The sequence below is a fragment of the Callospermophilus lateralis genome, chromosome 8 (assembly GCF_048772815.1).
Source record: "Callospermophilus lateralis isolate mCalLat2 chromosome 8, mCalLat2.hap1, whole genome shotgun sequence".
NCBI classification, from domain to species: domain Eukaryota; kingdom Metazoa; phylum Chordata; class Mammalia; order Rodentia; family Sciuridae; genus Callospermophilus; species Callospermophilus lateralis.
Window position 1 is genome coordinate 137,611,493 of NC_135312.1, and position 20,868 is coordinate 137,632,360.

At 36.5% G+C, this 20,868-nt stretch overlaps 1 protein-coding gene across 6 annotated transcripts in view; it reads right to left on the bottom strand.

The window, feature by feature from the left end:
- The window catches only part of Bltp1 (bridge-like lipid transfer protein family member 1), a 192,073-nt gene that overhangs the window by 53,405 nt on the left and 117,800 nt on the right, over positions 1-20,868 (bottom strand). For 5 of the 6 annotated variants that reach the window (XM_076864403.1, XM_076864405.1, XM_076864407.1 and 2 more), the window contains exons 50-59: positions 20,106-20,156; positions 17,418-17,624; positions 15,804-16,042; positions 13,531-13,775; positions 11,851-11,956; positions 9,362-9,459; positions 8,065-8,250; positions 6,863-7,031; positions 3,985-4,196; positions 18-216 (exon numbers count right to left, since the gene is read on the bottom strand). In XM_076864403.1, the coding sequence (XP_076720518.1) occupies positions 18-216; positions 3,985-4,196; positions 6,863-7,031; positions 8,065-8,250; positions 9,362-9,459; positions 11,851-11,956; positions 13,531-13,775; positions 15,804-16,042; positions 17,418-17,624; positions 20,106-20,156 (1,712 nt within the window). The remainder of the gene's footprint in view (positions 1-17; positions 217-3,984; positions 4,197-6,862; positions 7,032-8,064; positions 8,251-9,361; positions 9,460-11,850; positions 11,957-13,530; positions 13,776-15,803; positions 16,043-17,417; positions 17,625-20,105; positions 20,157-20,868) is intronic. The other variant, XM_076864404.1, reaches the window with a different exon arrangement.

Here is a 20,868-nt window from a genome sequence, read left to right on the forward strand (position 1 = left end):
ATATGAAAGATACTCACAGGCATTCATTACCAGATCCCCACGAATTTCTGGTTTCCAGTCATCCCACGATGTCTCAAAGCCATCAGCAAAACGAAGGCAGAAGTTTTTGAAATGCCCTTTGCTAACCAAGGACTCTGAAGAGCAAGCAGTGATGAGAGTGCTTTCAATGGTCAATACTAAGGCCGAACCAGTATCCAGGTCCCCAGTGTGATTAGACTGCAAAAGACATTCAAGAAAAAGTAAGACAAAGGTGATGATTTTTAAATTCAGAAATCTTCAGGTCTTTATCACCTCAGATTAGGCCCCGACTTCCTTAACAAGACTCCTAAAGCACAAGAAATAAAACCCAGAATCAATAATAAATGGGATGGACTCAAACTAAAAAGCTGCTTCTCTCAGCAAAAGAAACAATCAATGAGGTGAATAGAGAGCCCACACTTTGGGAGCAAATTTTTGCCACATGCACGTCAGATACAGACTAATTTCCAGGATATAAAAAGAAGTAAAACAATCAATCAATCAAACAAACAAACAAAAAAAAAAACCTCAACATAAAAAAAAAAACCCAGTTCATAAATGGGCTAACAAACTGAATAGACACTTTTCAGAAGAAGATATACAATCGATCAACAAATATATGACAAAATGTTCAACATCTCTAGCAATTATAGAAATGCAAATCAAAACTAAGATTTCATCTCACGCCAGCAGAATGGCAGCTAATAAGAACACAAACAACAATAAGTGTTGGTGAGGATGTGGGGGAAAAGGTACACTCATACAGTGCTGGCGGGACTGCAAATTGGTGCAGCCAATATGGAAAGCAGTATGGAGACTGCTTAGAAAACTTGGAATGGAACCACCATTTGACCCAGCTATCCCATTCCTTGGTCTACACCCAAAGGACTTAAAATCAGCATGCCATAGTTAATGCTTCCACATCAATGCTTATAGCAGCTCAATTCACAATAGCTAAACTGTGGAAACAACCTAGATGCCCTTCAATAGATGAATGCATGTATATACACAATGGAATATTACTTGGCTTTAAAAGAAAACAAAAATTATGGCATTTGCAGGTAAATGGATGGAGCTGGAGAAAATCATGCTAAGTGAAGTGAGCCAATCCCAAAAAAAACAAAAGCTGAATGTTCTCTCTGATAAGTAGATGATGATCCCTGATCGGGAGGGGGGATGGAGAAACTAATTGGGCAAAGGGGAGCTAAGGGTGGGGAGGGTGCATGGGGGCAGGAAAAATGGTGGAATGAGATGGACATCATTACCCTAGGTGCATGTATGACTGCACATATGGTGCGACGCTACATGGTGTACAACCAGAGAAGTGAAAAGTTATGCTGCAATTGTGTACAATGAATCAAAATGCATTCTGTTCTCATATATGCTTAATTTAATTGATTAATTAATAACTTTTTAAAAAAGTAAACCCCCAGGGGGAAATATCTGAAAGCCTTAAAAAAAAAAAAGGCATAGAGAGCTCAGTTAATTGCCCAAGTCCTACCCCCTTTAATTGACAAAATCTACTTCCAACCTATGATGTCCTTTGCATTGAAATCAGTCACTTTTCACTCCTTTGTATATCTAGAAAAGAGCTCACTGCAACGTGCTTTGATTTTCAGTACATAAATTGATTCACTTAAAATGTAATGTTATTGCATGAAATTAACTTATTATAAACTTAATTGCACATATATTATCTATCATACATAAACAGATATATAAAATAGAATTATTAAATGTATTCAATAATATTAAACCACTTAATACTCAGTAAAACTTATTTTTAAAATGAAAAAATAATAATATAGAAGAAAATCTAGAAAGAGTCAAGTCTAGAAATACTTATTATAAAGCATCCTACAAAGATAACTTCCAAAAATTAAATTGTTACTGCCGGGTATAGTGGCCTATGCCAGAGATCCTAGTGACCCAGAAGGCCGAGAAGGGAGAATTGAAAGTTTGAGGCCAGACTCAGCAACTCAGATCCTCAGCAGCTTATTGAGAACATAGAAAAATAAAAGAGGTGGGGATTTAGCGAAGTGGTAAAATGCCCCCCGCCCCCGCCAGTTCAATTCCCAGTCAATAAAGGAGAATAAAATTATGGCATTTGCAGGTAAATGGATGGATTTGGAGAAGATAATGCTAAGTGAAGTTAGCCAATCCCAAAAAAACAAATGCCGAATGTTTTCTCTGATATAAAGAGACTGACTCATAGTAGGGTAGGAAGAGGGAGCATGGGAGGAATAGACGAACTCTAGATAGGGCAGAGAAGTGGGAGGGGAAGGGAGGGGGCAGGGGGTTAGCAATGATGGCGGAATGTGATGGACATCATTATCCAAAGTACATGTATGAAGACATGAATTGGTGTCAACATACTTTATATACAAACAAAGAGATGAAAACTTGTGCTCTATGTGTGTAATAAGAACTGTAATGCATTCTGCGGTGATATATAAATTTTAAAAAACTAATTAAAAAACCAAATTAAATAAATAAATAATTGATGGATGGAAATGCATCTACCATGTTCGTCTTTTCTTTTAATTTGCAAAGTTCTAATGATCTGTTTTTATATATGTGGCTGCTCTTTTATTTGTTGGGAGCACTCTTTTACACCCACTCCTGGTGTGTACAGCCTGAGCTCTTCTGTCCCTCATGCCATTTAAAAAACTACCGTATTTCATAAGTCAGACCCGGAAAAGTCCAGGGTCCAATGTTTTCCCTCAAAGATGGGTAACTCCTTCCTTTCTTTGAAAAATAAGAAAAAGCGAGGGGTGGGGACCCAGTGAAAACAGAGAAACAATCAGAGGAGTAGAGGAGGGGACTGAGCAGGAGGGAGGAGGGACAGGAAAAGGGAGGAATGCTGGCATGAAACTGACCAAGCTATCCTATGCACACACATGAACACACCACAGCGAATTTCACCTTTATGGATGTCTATAATGCACTAGTTAAAAAAAATAAACTATAAATAAATGGGAGAAAGATCAGAGGCAGAGGAAGGGGAACAGGGGAGGAAGGAGGAAAGGAAAAGGGGAAGCACTGGGGACTGAATTAGAGCACATTATATTCCATGCTTGTTATGTCAAAATGAACCTCAATATTATGTATAACTATCATGCACTAATTAAAACCACTTAAAAAGTGATTACATTTCAGTTCCTAAACACAACATGTCAATGTTACCCATCTTTAGTCCAAAGTTTTTCTTAACACTATTGGCCAAACAGAATTCTAAAAGATACATTCATCCAACACTGGTCATAGGTTATTTAAAGTAAATTAAATTATCATAGTAAATATAGATTTGATGGTTATAACTGTTACTTCCTGCCTGACAGGTGCTCAGAGCCTTTTCCCATTCATAGACATGAATGTATTTCTGAGACTTAGTCCTAAAATTACAAAAAGAATATCCCTGCTTTATCCATGTATACATATAACTTGGAAGTTTCATTACCATTAAACATTATACAGTTTAGAAGCATTTTGGAATTTTCTGCTCTATTATGGGTATGTATATGTGAATACACAAAGTATATTCACACCAATTCATGTCTTCATTCATATACTTTGGATAATAATGTTCATCACATTAAATAATATTTTTAAATTTCCTTTGTTTCCATTTTATAAACAAGTCTAGAAAATTTCTTTGCTAAAAAAAAAAGAACAAAAAAGATTCTAAAAACTATTTATAAAAGTGAAAACTTAGAATTATTAGATGGGTGTCAATTAATCACTATTCTGAAGCATATCCGAGTGCTTCAGGGAAGTCCTTTGTAATTCAGAGTACAAATGAATAAAGGCTGAAGGAGTTCAGACTTACTTGATGACCATTAAACTCAAGCTGCAGACTGTTCTCCATTAAAAAGATACTGCTTTACTCAGTACTCTTAGAAATGGTTAGTTGAAATGCCTGGATTTTAGTCCTGAATAAAAGGAACATGACCTGACTCCTTGTACCTGAGCAGTGCTGGTGATAGGCAGGCAAATTCCCAGGTCATTCACAGTCAGCTGGAGAAAGAGAGTGCCAAAGGCCTGGGCTGACGTTTGCTGAATACCAGGCAGCATGTCTACCACTTCCTTTGTGGCCATGTGAATGTCTTTGTGCAAGGCCATTCGCTGTTCATTCCAGTTGTCATAGGCAGCCTTATAATTCAGCCAAAACAGCACAGCTTTCAAGAATTAAGGGAAAGCAGAAAGAAAAGTTAGATCAGTGCTGGTAAAGGTTTACTATGGTAAGTAAACCTCAACAGTTGCACAATCCTACTGAATAATAAAAATCACTCCCAGAAAACTATAGCTTTAAAATTAGAAAGAACCTAAGAGGATACATCAACAATTTTTAACATATCCAACGAAAAAAACGAAGCAGAAAGCAAGCAGCTGTATAATGGCAGTAGAAAGAAGAAAATCCAGGTCCATTCATTTGCTCTAGATTCGTATACTGCCCCTTACATGCCAGGCCCTGGGTGGAATAACAGGTAGAAACAGACATGGTCCTTGAACTCATCTACAGGGCTTACTGTTACTACTTTTAAACACTCACTAAAAACAGAGGTACATAATGCTGGGAATACACATTAAAATAATTTAATTTAGAGAGAGAGGTCAAAGACAGTTTAAGTTTGTTAACAAGAAATCTTAAGAAAATTCTTCATTTCATGGCACCATATAGAAGGAGAAGTCTAAAAAGATAATAAAAATGGAGGGGCCAGAGAAGCAGGAGGAAAAGGAAGAACTGTGCCACAGACACCAAGCATAGAAAGGACTTTGAGTTGTTGGTGAAAACTGACGAAAGCCTGGTGAAATGTGACATGAAAAACATGCATAGGATTTACCAAAACAGAATGTCATCCTAACACTGTCAAAAGGGCAATTACCTTACAAACATCTCAGCACCAGTCTAAGAAGGCTACTACTGAATGAAATTTTACTTGGTTTCACAAATGGCTCATTGCCTGTTAAACACATTAAACATACTTGCCAAATCCACACTAGTGAGACTCCACCTGTTCAGCCTTCTTTCCCATTATTTTTGTTTAAGAAAATCAATGCACTATTTTCCTAGACCCCAGTGCTCTGGCAAATGTACGCTTGTTCTTACAATATGCCAGGAACCCTGCTAAGCCCTGGGACACAAGGCACTCAAGAGCAGCTTTCCTCTCCTTGTTGGCCTGGAACAGCACAGCTTTCAAGAATTAAGGGGAGGCAGAAAGAAAAGTTAGATCAGTGCTGGTAAAGGTTTACTATTGGTAAGTAAACCTCAACAGTTGCACAATCCTACTGAATAATAAAAATCACTCCCAGAAAACTATAGCTTTAAAATTAGTGAAGAACCTGTTTCTTCTCTAAGCACCACAGGAAGACTCCCTCACACCTTAGAACATGCCATCTCTAACTCGAATTGTGTCCACTTTGGTCTCAACTTTCCACTGAAATAGGTTCCTTGAGGGCAGGGATCCTATTGTCTAAATGTAGATAGAATAAATGAGTAAATACAGTGCCAAAACATGTGAGTGTATTACTTATCTATACTAAAAATTTTAGTATTAAATTTCAGAAATCAGACACTTCTATTTATCCATATAAAGCAAAAAAACTTTAAAATGTAAAATTAATTAAAAACTGAAGCATAAAGGCAAGAAGTTATTTTTGGATGTTCACCTTTCAGAATTAGGAGACATTTAGCTGTTGAGCATTCACATTGGTAAATCACAGATGATTTTTTAAAATTTGTTTTTAGTTGTAGATAGACATAATACCTTTATTTGATTATATATAACTTGGAAGTTTCATTACCATTTTTTAAAAATTTTTATTATTGGTTGTTCAAAACATTACATAGTTCTTGACATATCATTTTTCATACATTTAATTCAAGTGGGTTATAAACTCCCATTTTTACCCCGTATACAGATTGCAGAATCACATCAGTTACACATCCACTGTTTTGCATATTGCCATACTAGTGTCTGATGTGTTCTGCTGCCTTTCCTATCCTCTACTATCACCCCTCCCCTCCCCTCCCCTCCCATCTTCTCTCTCTACCCCATGCTAAGTGAAGCTAGCCAATCCCTAAAAAACAAATGCCAAATGTCTTCTTTGATATAAGGAAAACAACTAAGAACAGAGCAGGGAGGAAGAGCATGAGAAGAAGATTAACATTAAACAGGGACGAGAGGTGGGAGGGAAAGGGAGAGAGAAGGGAAACTGCATGGAAATGGAAGGAGACCCTTATTGTTATACAAAATTACATATAAGAGGAAGTGAGGGGAAAAGGGGGAAAAAAAAAACAAGGGGGAGAAATGGATTACCATTAAACATTACAGTTTAGAAGCATTTTGGAATTTTCTGCTCTATTATGGGTATGTATATGTGAATACACTAATGTCTTCATTCATATACTTTGGATAATAATGTTCATCACATTAAATAATATTTTTAAATTTCCTTTGTTTCCATTTTATAAACAAGTCTAGAAAACTTCTTTGCTAAAAATAAAAAACAACAAAAAAGATTCTAAAAACTGTAAAAGTAAAAATTTAGAAGTATTAGATGGGTGTCTATTTATCACTGTTCTGAAGCATATCAGAGTGCTTCAGGGAAGTCCTTTGCAATTCAGAGTATAAATGAATAAAGGCTGAAGGAATTTTTTTAAGATGCTGATGGACCTTTATTTTATTCATTTATTTATACATGGTGTTCAGAATTGAACCCACTGCCTCACACATGCTAGGCGAGTGCTCTACCACTGAGCCACACCCCTAGCTCACACAGATCATTTTTATTGAGCATCATCAAAATATTTCTAAGATAGCAATCACTAACTCAATCTCACCTCTATCAAAGGCCACAGGTTGGGCATAAACAATTGGTCTGTTCAAAGTAATGAGCACGGCTTCTCTATCTGAAGAACCACTAATTTCTTCTCGAAGGGCATTCCTTAATCCAATTCTAGTTTTAAAATAGGCAACTTGATGAAAATCAGAACCAGCTTCCTCATAAACCTAAAACAAATTTAAAGCTCAGTAAAATCAAATAATTAAAAATGTTTTAATAAAACTAAACATCATTATTGATATTGTGCCCCAAAAGAACTTATAGTACATTTTTCTCAATTTCATCAGTGATACAGTCCTTATATTTGGTATATTTGAATGCTTGTGAAATTAATACACAGCATGAATAGCCATACAGGCTGGGGGTATGGCTCAGTGGTAGAGCACTTGACCAGCATGCATAAGGCCCTGGGTTAACACTGCAAGGAAAAAGCAAAAGCAAATACAAAGTCATGAAGTTCATACAAAAGCCAGGATAAGGTTCATACTCCGAATAGCATATATTAAATATCTCAAAATAATCAGACACTCTTGCTCTCAAAACATATTTCCGTTTGAAAAAAATGTTTGTCTAGAAACAAAATGTTTCTGTTCATTTTTTCTCCACATAATCTTGAATGTAGCCATTCAATTTTCAAACTGTGGTTGGCATTTTTTAATTGGTCCTTCAAATCAAAGAGGTGGAAAATGGTTAAAATGGACATAATTTTCAGCAAAAAGAAAACAAATCTAAAAATATCTCCAATAAGCATCAAAGCAATTTTCATCAAATAAAAAATCTGAGTAACTGATTTTTTAAAAATAATTTTCCTATCCAACATTACTATATGTAAAAATATTCTCAGGGTAAACTATAAACTTACAAACACTGAGGTACTGACTAATTTTATAACAAACATTGAAATAAAAAATGTTTAACAAACTAAAAAAGAGAAATATGTATGAAGATACTAAGATTCAATTTCATGTGACTACACTTGCAACAATATACTTTCCACAATACTTGATGAATCACCACAGAAAAATTGTAGGCCTTTAAAATGAGTTAAAAAATAAGAAAGCCTTCATTAGAATTTACAATCAGAAATTGTAGAGAATTATCTAAATACCTTTATAAATACATCATACATAAGTTAAAGTAGTCCCAACTGATATGCAAAACTCAAAGGCCACAGTACTAATACCAATAATATGTACGCACCTGATGTTTGACAATTTGTCCTAATGCCAGATTTAAATCCACTTGACATTTACCAAACAATTTCAGATAGCTACTACTTCCCGGTGAAGCTTTAGTTTGAAGTCGGTTAGATAGCTCCAGTTCAATCAGTCCAGTTTCGAATCTCACAGCTCTCATTGATGGAGTTGTGGCTGTTACTTGGATACCCTAGCAGATTATATGTTATGGGGCAGAGGGAAAAGAATCTTAAATCAATAATGTAGTAGACTCACTCAAATGCAGTCTTTCAATATCTGATAAATAAAACAGTGGTGTTCTAAAAAAATGTACAGGATCTGTCCAAGGAGCCGATAAGCCAGCAACATTCTTTTTTTGTTGTTTTATTTTTATTTTTTGGTACCAGGGATTAAATTCAGAGGCATTTGACCACTAAGCCATCCCCAGCCCTATTTTGTACTTTATTTAGAGACAGAGTCTCACTGAGTTGCTTAGTGCCTCACCATTGCTAAGGATGGCTGTTAACTCGAGATCTTCTTGCCCCACCTCCAGCAACATTCCTTAATTTCTCATGTCAGTAAGATTTTTTGAGCTATTAAATTTCATTATAGTATTTTCTATTTAAAATTTAGAGTTCATTAATATATTAAAATTAAATAACTATTTGGTAAGAATAATTTTTAAGAATACTAATATTTTAACTGTTGGAAATATTAAGGTTCCAATTAAAGTCTTTTTTCCTCCCCTATGTAGGGGACTGAACCCTTGACCTCATGCATGATCGGAATGCATTCTATCCCTACAGTATTACTGTTAATTGAATAAGTATACAGACTATCTCTTGGAGAATAAATTATAACTACATTAACTAGAAAAATCAAATGCTGACCAGAAGAGGGTAATTAAGTTTGTTACAACTGTAGAACAAATAATACAGCTGTTCAGGAAGATAAAGCTGATCTAAAAATTCTATTCTGGATAGATACCCAAAGTTTTTAAAAATAGATAAATATGTACATATATAAAAATACTAATAGAGGGACTGAGGATGGAGCGCAGTGGTAGAATGCTTGCTTAGCATGTGTGAGGCCCTGAGTTCAATCCCTAGCACTGCAAAAAAAAAAAACAAAACAAAAAAACAGCAGGAAAAAGTCCTAGAGAATATTCAAACAATCATTAAACCCTTTTTCTGAGTTAATATTATTATTATATGGTTTATTTTATTTTCAATTTGGTAATTTACATAGTAAATAAATTTTTGTGAAAAGCATATATTAAGTAATACAGCACTTCTAAAAGTACCATTATAATTTAAATTTACCTTAAACTGCAAATTCAGAGAATAGAGGAGAATTTTAGGCTTATCTCCATCTGCTGCTCCATCATGTTCATTCCAGAGAGGAATAGGCTGCTCCCCACCTAAGAGAGATTAAGAAACTAAAGGTTTGGGTTACTTTTATCTACAAGGAAAAAATACATCTGTATCTTGGGAGAATGGGTAGACAGGACTCATCCCTGCAAGCCCCTTCTTTCCTTGAAATATTTCACTAAATTTACAGCACCCTGGTACCTTGTCTTCTACTTGTAATCAGGTACTCTCTCCACCTCCGACTTGGGCTTTATCCAGCCAGCTACTGACCACTCCTCCCCTTCTCCTCTCCACCTTCCTCCAAAGCCAACAGAGCTCCTGCTGTCCCAGGCTGGGCTTACCATGTCTCACTCCCTCATTTCATTCAAACGTGCCTCTTCCTATTGCCACATCATTTGGAAATCTTGCACTCCCTCATTTCAGCGGATGGTGTTCACTTTCCATTGCTTTTCTCTAAACACTAAATCCTAAGGCTCAGCTTTCCACTGAATTCTAAATGACAACCCACCTGGTCACTGTTCCCTGAACTCCCTTTTCTCTAAAAGATTTTGGCAATTCATTCCTATCTGCTCTTAGTCATTTCCTGCCTTCTCAACTAAGCACATACCTCCATCAACCCTGCCACCTAGACAGAGTGAGTTGATCTGAGTGCTTATCATGTGCCAAGTGCTCTTCATAGTCCCTTGTTGCATATCAGCTCATTCAAAGCCTTCTTGATGCATCCGTTCTCATGTGACATGTGTCAAAAACTCACACTTCTGTTATATAGTTTTTTTCTTGACTTCTACCTGTTACCTCATCAATTGGACTAAGTTCCTCAGTGCAGGGACCATCTATCTTCAGATTCCAGCAAGCAGTAACTCAACACAGTTAGACACCAGTGCTGCTTGTTGATCCAACTCTCCACTTTCTGTCTTTTCTCCAACACTCCTCACAACTAGTGGCATGTCTTCACAATTTTCTTCATACTCCCACAATTCTTTTCTTAAGCCAGCAAATAAATATATCATTCTCTCCCAGTTTCTTGCAATTTTTCCTCACGGTCTCATTTTCTTTTGAAATGTACTCAACTATCAAAAGTAAAACATACTCAAACCTCAGTTCAAATCATTCCTTCACCATTAGGGCCTCAATGATAAGCCCTCTTCCATGAAGTGTTCTTTCCCCTTCATACCTTTAACACTTCTCTCTCATTCATTCACACTTTGTATTAGCACATGTAAAAACATCTAATCTTCCCAACAAGGTACAAGTTCCCTAAAGCCTGCTAAATGTATTATCCACATTTGTAACTTCCTCATCAACTTGCTTGGGGCCGTAAGTTTTTCAAGCTTTGAGTAACTAACTACTGAATCAGTTAACTGTCTCTCTTAGATGTAATGTTTCAAGATAATTTGGGCTGGGGGTGTAGCTCAGTTGGTAGAGTGCTTGCCTCACATGCACAAGGCCCTGTGTTCTATCTCCAGCACCACTACCACCACCACCCCACCCCGCACACATACAAGATAATTTATACAGGGTCAAAATTTCCACTTGGAATTATATAATTAATTAAGTCATGAGAGAAAAATACTAAACAGAATAATAACTAAATTTTATAAACAGAATAATAACTAAATTTTGAGGATTTTTAAGAACATTGCTACTAAACACTGTTCAACAAACAGGTGATACCAGCCAGGAAAGAGTTCTCAGCTTCTCCTGTGGCTCTGCAGACAGGGCCTGCTCAGGTGATATAATCATGAGGTGCAGCAAACATACAACATGCGATCAAGCACCACAGGCGCTTACTTTGAAAACTGGCTGTTTTTTGTTTGCTCAATGAAATACAGAATAACTGGTACTTTCCCTATGTAAGTAGTAAGAATAAAATTCCAAAGAAAATCTGCTTTTACAATCAATTGATGGATCTATCTAATTTTGTTCCTGTTCTGCCTGTTAGTTGCAGAGCAGGCTGAACAAATGTTAGCTTCAGGGTGGGCTGAACACTGGACACCCATCCGTCTGGTTCCTTATCACGTGTTTGCCTTAAGGCTGAACACTCAACCCCTACCTGTCTGGTGCATTGGAGACCCACATCTGACCCCTGCCCCATTTGCCTAAGGGCAGAAGATGACACCTTTAGCAACCACTGTATGATCCAAACACTGCACACCAATAAGGCAGCTTGCAGACCCAGAGACCCCATTAGATTTTGGCTATAAAAACTCTCTCCTGCCAGAACTCTCTTTCTTTTCTCACTTTCTCTCTCTTGCACTTTGCTCTACACCCCTCCCTCTCTCCTTCTCTCTCTCTTTTTCTCTTTCCCTTCCCTGTTGATCCGATACCACCACAATAAAGATCTCTTGGTTGCTCCGAGGATCATGATCACTTTCCTTTCACTGCCAATCAAGTTTTATTTCAAACCTGCGTCTATACTAGAGGATACTAGATCATCTTACCAGAAACTTTCTGTATTACTTCATTGACTTCCTTCATGAACACTTTCTGTACAAACACCAAGTGGTTCAGAAGATCAGTTGTGAGATTATGTTCAAAGGAACCAACCTGCCAAACAGAACCAGGGTATCAGATTAACAACAGACTAACAATACCATCTTAGTCTACACCTTTTCTTAAAACATCATCCAAAACTTACAAGAGATGATTAAATACGTACTATTTGAGATTAATATATTGAAGAAAGATTTAAAATATTCAGAGTTTCTAATACTTTGTTGGCCTAACACTGATATGGGCCATTCCCAAAATGTTATTTTTTTTTTAAACCAGTAATTAAGGTGCGAGAAATATTTTGAAAACAAAAAATATTCTAACTATATACCTTTTACAAAATTAAAATTTTGCCTAGAGGAAGATTTTTAATGATTCATCTTTGTGATCTTAGAACCACAGACAAGCATCATTGTAAATAAATTTATTTATTCATACAGTGATGTAATGACTGTCTATTCCGTGTGCCACATTAAATGCTAAGGATACAATAATGAAAATTCTGTGTCTCAGGATTATGCTTGAGTGAATTAGCAAAGTAGAGATGCCAGAATTAAGTTGTGCCCTATAATTAGTACAAGGCATTTAACTACTGGCAGGAATTAGCTAATTAACAGATTAAATAGAAAGCAGCCCATAATTGAAGTTGAGTATTATAGGAAAGAGTTTTAAACATCTTTATGATTAAGAAAAATGTTTCATCATTTGTCACTTTTGATAGGCTGAATATTTTGATCAAAAATTAAAAGAGCAAAATAGATTTGGCACTATATTTTTGTTTTGTGTTTTTGGTGATGCTGGGGATTGAACCCAGGGCCTTATGCATGTGAGGCAAGCACTATATCAATTGAGCTATATCCCTAGCCCAATAGATTTGGCACTTTTAAGTGAGGAATTACAGAAAGCTTAATTGCTCTGGGCTAAGACAAGTAGAGTCTAAAGACGATACATCAATATTAATACCTATGACTAATATTTCTATCAAAGAATCCAAACAGCTTTCTTATAGAATTTGTAATCAGATGAAAGACACATCCAAGTGCTTCTGAAACTTTTGCTTATACAGATACAAGCAAAAATGAGGATGAGGATGATGTAATCAGGGATGCCATCTTTTATATGAGCTTAGTAAATCTTTCTCTAGGACTCTATCACTAATAATCACATATATTCATGTGAATCGTGTAACCTCATTAAGGTTCCGTTTCCTAACTTGCAAAATTAGAACAAATATATCTACCTTACAGGGTTGATTTAAGGACTACAAAAGTCAATAGATATAAATTCTCTTGAATAATAGCTGCTAATTTGCCTTCAAGAAGCAAATATGCCATGAAAATAATGCAAGATTGACATTAAACTCAATGTAAGAAATGTAAAATTCAAAGATGACTAGTATGTTTTAAAAAGCATGTTTCAATTAAACTACAGGGAAAGAGAAAAAAACAAGACATAGACAGACATGCCTCTACCCATAATTTCATGGAGAAGGCTTCTGTGGGAACAAATGATTTAATGCTTAACCTTAAGGTCTGCAACCTTAAAAGTTGGATCAACACATATTTTGGTATATCTAAATCTTGAACTTTCAAATTACAAACAATAATAAAATTTAAAAGCAAACTTACTTCTGCCACACAACGTAGATAATTTCCCTGTAAGTAGTACCCTTGTTTAGAAGGCAGTTCATCTATACTCCACACCTGGTCAGAGTAGCTGTCATGTTCTTCCATTATGTACTTCCCTGACATAGTAACAGGAGGAAGGTTAAGACTGGCAGAAGGAGGAATGGTTGACATATCTGTGGCTGAAACTTTTGAAGTAAAACGCAATCTGTGATTTGGCAGCTCAAATGTAAACCTTGTCTGTGCACCTAAAAGAAATAAGAAAAGTTCTTGTTTGTGCAGGTGCTCACTGGCTCACCAACTCCTCACCTTTGCAAAAGCGATTTCTAAGAAAAATGTAAGAACCTTTCAGTCCTTGAAATATATAAAATGATATTTTAATTTTGCTCATAAAATACTCCCTTATCTTTAAACATATGCATGGTTTCTACAGAGTCAATCAGCAAGTAGTATTAAGCCTTCTAGTTGCCCAATGTGATATCAGGTGCCAGAGAAACATCTATAAATGTTCTTTATATCAGAGAAGGCCAGAACAGAAAAAAATCTGCCCTTATCACGGAGGAGTTATAATGAGAGAAACTAGTCCAAGTTTAAGGAAAAAAAAAAACCAAAAAACCCACATCCCCACAATGCTTCTTCATTCACAGACAACATTAGCAGTTGACAGCGTGTCTTCTAATCCTGAGTAAGTGTGGAAAGTAGTGAAAACTATCAAAACCAAAACCAGTTAAACTAAACTAAACTCTGAGAACATTCATAGTTTCAAGTACAAATACATGTATCTTTGACCTTAAGAAATAAGGATATGATATGAATTTTCATTTACTGTTGCCTTAAACTTTAAATCAACTATGGTTGATAAATAAATATAGAAATGTTACTTCGACCATTACTCAGCCTGCATGTCCCTAACTGCCCTGGAGGTCTATAAGGGCAGCAGAAGCCTACCACAATTGAGACTTGCTACTGCCCATTCAGTGTATGACGTGTTTACATGTGTGCACTCCTGCAGACCAGCACAATCTAAGGGCATGCTTCCAACTGTCTCCACTCAGACATCACCACACAGCCCATGTGACCCACACAGACACTTAGTGCTCTCCCCTGAGCACATCTGCTACATCACAGGCCACATCCACTACAGTCACTACCCACACAACAATGTTTACACGTGGAAAGAGCCATAAGCAGGAAAGCGCTCACTCACCCCCAGCAGCACCTGGGATGGCCCTGACCTCCTCCCACTCAGCACTGCAGCCAGGCACACTCCTGACTTCTCACCTGCCAGCTGCAGGAGGGGGACCATCCACACCAACCACCTCCCTTGCTCACACAGTTGGATGAAGATGTGGAGCAGCTCAGGCTGCAGCCATGGCCTATCCACCACTAGTGCATGTGCTCTGCTACTGCTTTTGTCGTCCTATTCCATTTCAAAATAATCTAGACTTCTTACCTGTCTGAATATTAGACAATACATCACTTTGCTCTTAAAATATTTCCATTTTTCTAGTTGTAAACTGCCCTATCTGATTTCTGACTTGCTTCTCGTATTTCATGGTTGATTCAAATAAATGATGAAAACAAGTCTGACTATCAGTTATTAATGGCCTTCAATAATTGAAAGCATAAGACTTCTGACTCTACCAAATCTGGAAACTCACTTTACAGTACTTCTGTTTCTGAAAATATGAAGGTCTAATTGGTTTTAGGAAAACTCCTCTTAACAACCAAAGCTTGAAATGCTAGGGGTAGGCATGCACACACTTTTCTAAATGCATGTATTCACATATGTATGTATTTGTGCTTTAAAAAATTAATTTATCATGTGAACAGAATTTTTAAATTCACCAATTATTCTTCAGAGACACGCAGCATACTAGGGGATGGAGCACATTTTCTTAATCTGATGGAGCAAATCTAGCAAACATGCACAGCAAACAGGAACTCACTGGTGAAATGCTGGTTTCCTCAAACAATGGGAATAAGACTAACAAAAAATAAGGCAAGAAAAGGACATAAAAGACATAAAAGGCAGAGAGAAGTAATGAAGCATATCACCTGCAAACGGTACCTCTGCCTAACAGAAAGCTCTTGGTGTTTTTTTTTTTTTCCCTGACTAAAGAATATCATTAATAAAATCCAAGTGCTGTGGTTCAATCTTTTGACATTTTTATATAACATTTATAACACCAAAGTTTTCTTTCTGTCAAGATATTATTACTAATTTCTCAAAACTTCATAAATTTTCAGCAGCTAAATTGAGAATTCTGTGATACCTGTCATTCCATGACTTCTCATTCTTCCCATCTTATACTCTGCTTTCAGAGACGGTAACAGAGCTGCTCCAATGGCTATGCCATCTAACATGGCACTGAATTTAAGAACAATAGGCTTCTTCTCCAAGCCTTCTGGGAGCTGAGGAAATTCATTTGTCTCAACTGGAGTTTGATTAACACTTGTTGGGGTTTTTTCAGAGGGCAGTGGAGTTGCAATATCTTCTTTCATAGGCTGTTGGCTATAAACCAAGAAGAAAACAATTTTTCAAAACTCAAAATTAACAGCTACTATTTTATTATATGAAATCATTGGAATTCTTAGTGAAAAACAGCCTTGAACAACTATGATCTGGAAAGCAGACAAAAGGCAATAACAACAGTGACTCCTGAAATGCTGTACTTCTGAGGTGACTCCTACCATTAATGCAAAACTGGAATTTAAACTCAAGATTTCTCTGATTCCAAATTCTATGACTTACCCCACTGCATTTCTATTACCCATTTACCATTACTAATGCAATTCTGTCAATACTGCTGCCACTAGTATCATTACCATTCCAATGATAATACCACCACCAATAACAGTAATTATTTGAGTGTCAGATATTGCACTTAGAGTTTTTTGAGTTTTATCTTACAAAATCCTTTGAGCAGGTACTACTACTACCTACACTTTACAAATGAAAAGGCAGAACTAGAAGTGGTAAAGCTAGGATTTGAACCCTATCAGTATGGATACAGACTTTTCAACTATTATCCCCTACTTACAATACATCATAATACGGAAAAATCACTTTGAGTATTTTAAAACTAAAATACATGAACACATTCTGGATTCCATGTTCCATTCATGGAATAAATGTATTTAAATTCTCACTACTTGATCAACTTCAGCTGTAACTTATTACTATGTTGAGAATTAAAGATCTAGAGAAAACTGGAAAAAAAATCATTGCTCCAGGACACCACCAAAAGACATGCTAATGTCTTCCCTCTTCACAGGATGGAGAAGAGAGACATAATGAGACGTATTGTCTTCATTTTACATATATTTCTATTAGTTACAACTTTTAGAGACCAAGAATAAAGCTCAGCAATGAATATGCCATAAATAATGGCTACAGGCACAGGGAATGAAGTTAATGTGCAAAGGTCAGATTTGCTGTCTTTCAAATATTTATGTGGCATTAAATGCAGTCTTAAATAATTCATGTGAGGGACAATAATTTCATATATGAAAATACAAAGGACAATTTCATGTAACGGACAGCACAAAACCATGCATGGGACATAAATGACCACTGCAATTTCTTAATTTCAATGAATCCAAAGCAAACAAGGATTGATGGTACCCCTTTGGATACCCGCAGACCCCTAGGCTCTCTTCAGCTTCGTAATGGAACATGGAACACGGGCACCTATATTTCTGAAGCAGTACTTGATGACACCCAACATGATTCATCCATGATCACGTCTCACTACTCTCTACCTGCCCCACTGTTCACATGATCAATACTTAGAAGTATCTTCATCTTCTCAAACTTCTGTTAACAGGCAAAGAAAATCCTGAGGTATCACACAGAATCATCGAATGGGAACGGTGGGGTCACTCACACTGTAGAAGGCTGTCTGATAAGGTCTGAGATTTGCTTGGAGAGCTGGTGAGAGCTCCGAACCATCATGCTGTGCAAGGTGGCAGGGTGCTGAGGAATGTTGATGCTGATGGCACCTACTTTGAACACAGCTGCATTGTTTGTCTTCAGCCCCCTCTGGGCACTGTAGAGGGCCTGGGACTTGGCAATACTACATTTCACCACAGTTCTACCAACAGAGGAGGAGAATCATTACAATACAGCCAAAGAAATTGAAATTTTGAAGAAGTATTGAGAGCAAGAGGAAAACAAATCATTCAATGAGGCAAGTAAGATTTTTCTCGTTAAATTGTACACTGATGAAATGTTTTCCAGAAATATTAAATACATTTATTTCACATTGCAATAAATAGCAAATAACTTCTCTAATAGAAATTTATAGAAAAATGAATATGTGCTCACATGTAAGTAAAAGCATGAACACTGACACATCATTACATACATATGCCCACAAAATTCCACTTGACTTTTGTTCCCATTCAGAAACTCCTCTCCTCCAACTTAGAGATTTGTACAACCACTAACAAGAGAAAGATGCTAAAAAGAAAAGGAAAAAAAAATACTATGCTTTCTAAAATCTAATCAGAGTCAAAGAAATCACTCTTAACAATCACTTACTATGTTACAAAAAAGTTGAAGGCAAGCTAGGCACTTTAAAAGCCCTACTGCCTGAACTCATGAAGTAAAAGCAAAACGGGAAAAGCCCCCTGCCTTGTTGGGCACTGTGGGTGTTGCAGGTGAGGCTACGGTGGACCTGGTGGAGCATGTGAGTTGGACCAGCACTGTCGATGCATCCTTTCATCAGCCTTCCTGGGCATTGCAGTAAATTCTCATGCAAGCCTCAGGAACACCCATCAGGCCACATGCTTTTATCATCTCCATGTTAGATCCTGATCACTTCTTTCATGTGTAAAAGTCACACATACACTATGTGTTATGTGGCCTTGACTAAGTTAACAACTCTCTTTAAGAACTATAATTATCAATTGATAACTCCCAGTGGCAACCTATAAACTATCTCATTCATTAGTACAGGTCTTCTTACATCCTTTCCAGGTGCACTCTGACAAGAGCACCCTCTCAGTTTCTGGTTCAGTTTGATTGGTGTAGACCATCATGTTGTTCAACCCTAAGAAATGCCAATCTATGACAATAAAACTTCCTAATTCTTAACTAGGAATAGCAGCCTTGCTCAGTACAAATCAGATTTTAATCAGTTCTTTGCCACTCAGTGAAAATATTAATTGAAAATAATAAAACAGAAAATGCAAGCTTCATTTCTTTCTTACTTTCCACATTTACCTCACTGCTTCCCTCTGCAACATGGGAAGCTTCCCAAAATACCACTTTTAACTATATAAGAGCATATGCAACACTGCATTCTCAATTATTTACCAAAAGTCAGAATAGAAGCAAATAGGGCTGAGCTCTCCTACTGCAGACACAATAGAGGTATTTCCAGGGGAGATATTGATGTTAAGTATTAAGGACCTCAGGGCTCTGCCTTGCTCATTACTAGAGGAGCCCATTCATAGTGCACCACTTCAAGAGGCATTCCATGGAGCTGGACGACCTGATGGTCCCACACCATCATAACCACTAGCTCTAGCTCCAACCCCACCCCCAGCAGGTCCCAGACTTCAGAGACAGGGAGAAGGAGACTATTTGTGCAACTTGGCCTACACTGTCCACCTTGGTTCAAGACTCTCTAAAAATCTCTAGGATGTGGAGTATAGTGATCATTTACTATTGATTCAACTGTTAAAAATCATTGGAATTTCTTTTCTACTTGGTCACTGCACCTTACATATTTCTCTCAGAAGAAAACTATAAAAGGAAGGAGGGGTATCTAAGTGATACCATGACAGAGACCACTTCTTTATTTTCTTACTGCTACATCTCTGGAACCTATACTAGTTTCTAGCACATAGTATAAAAACTAATCAATAATTGTTGAGTAGATATGACCTTAATACAGTGAGAGCATTCTCTCTAAAGTCAGTATTAATATATTCAGAGAATTCAGTGAATAAAAATAAATAAAAAAGAAATCTCTAGCTGCTATAACTTTGGGATTAAATATGATGAATGTTTAAATATTTAAACACATTTAAATGTTATTTAAATATTTAAAGTAGCTCAGTATCAAAAAATACCAGATATACACTGGGTCAAATTAAGTCACTCAAAATATAAAAGCACATATAATAAAACCCTAGGGAAAAAATCTGTCAATAGGACAATAAATTCTTCCCATCTTTGTTAATGTTTTAATAACAATTTTCTTAATAAGTAAAAAAAAATTTTGAAAAGTGAAATTTCTTTATCTTATAATATCAAACATAAACAAGTATTTGCAATAAGAGACATTTTAACGGTAACATGCCTAAAAAAAAAAAAACACAAACAACACACAACTACAATGTTACAAACTATGGCAACAATAAAACAAGGTAGGAATTACCCAACAGGTAGCCCTTACCTGTGTTTTCCTTAAACATTAGTAAGCTTTACTCTATTGAAGTATCTATGTTAAAGTTGTGGAACAATAACTATATATATTCACAGCCATAAGGTAATTTAGACACTTATCTTTAAAACTATATGATTCTACGTCAATCACAAAGCCATGAAAAAGAATATGACGTACAGAAACTCTTGTTTGGCTGTACTTGTAGGAGATGTAGGAAAATCCTCCAGTCTACAGACGAAGATTCAAGAGAAAGCAGGAAAACAAAAGGGAAGCAAATAAACATTCATATGAATTAGTTACAACATGACAATCACTTAGAAATCTTTTCTGACTTCCCACTCATAAAATTTTCCTTCAAAGTATTTTCTAATCTACTTTTTCATTCCATTTCCTTTCATTGCAACTAGAAATGAAATATTTAACTCAACACTACAAGAATGGCAGGGATGAATGAATAACTTTTATTTTTCAAATAAAACAGTTCAGTGAACTTTACTGTGGGGTAGTGTCAAGAAATATCATCTTTGTTTTAACATTTTTTCAGAATTTGTTTTGTAAGCTGGGTGCAGTGGCACCAGTGCCTTGGGAGGCTAAGGCATGAGGATCGTGAGTTCAAAGCCAGCCTCAGCAAAAGCAAGGCCCTAAGCAACTCAGTGAGATCCTGCCTCTAAATAAAATACAAAAATAAGGCCAGGGACGTGGCTCAGTGGTCAAGTGCCCCTGAGTTCAATTCCCAGTATATAAAAAAAAAAAAAAAGAAAAAAAGAAAAGAAATTTGTTTTGTAAATAAATACAAGATTTACAAGCTGAGAGATCATCTGAAGCCCTTCTCTTAAGTGATACTAGACAGAAGAGATCCAAGGGGACAGAGCACATATGACATATGCAACATCTAAAGAAACTCAGTTTACTTCCTGAGCAGGCTAAAGCAACCCTGGCC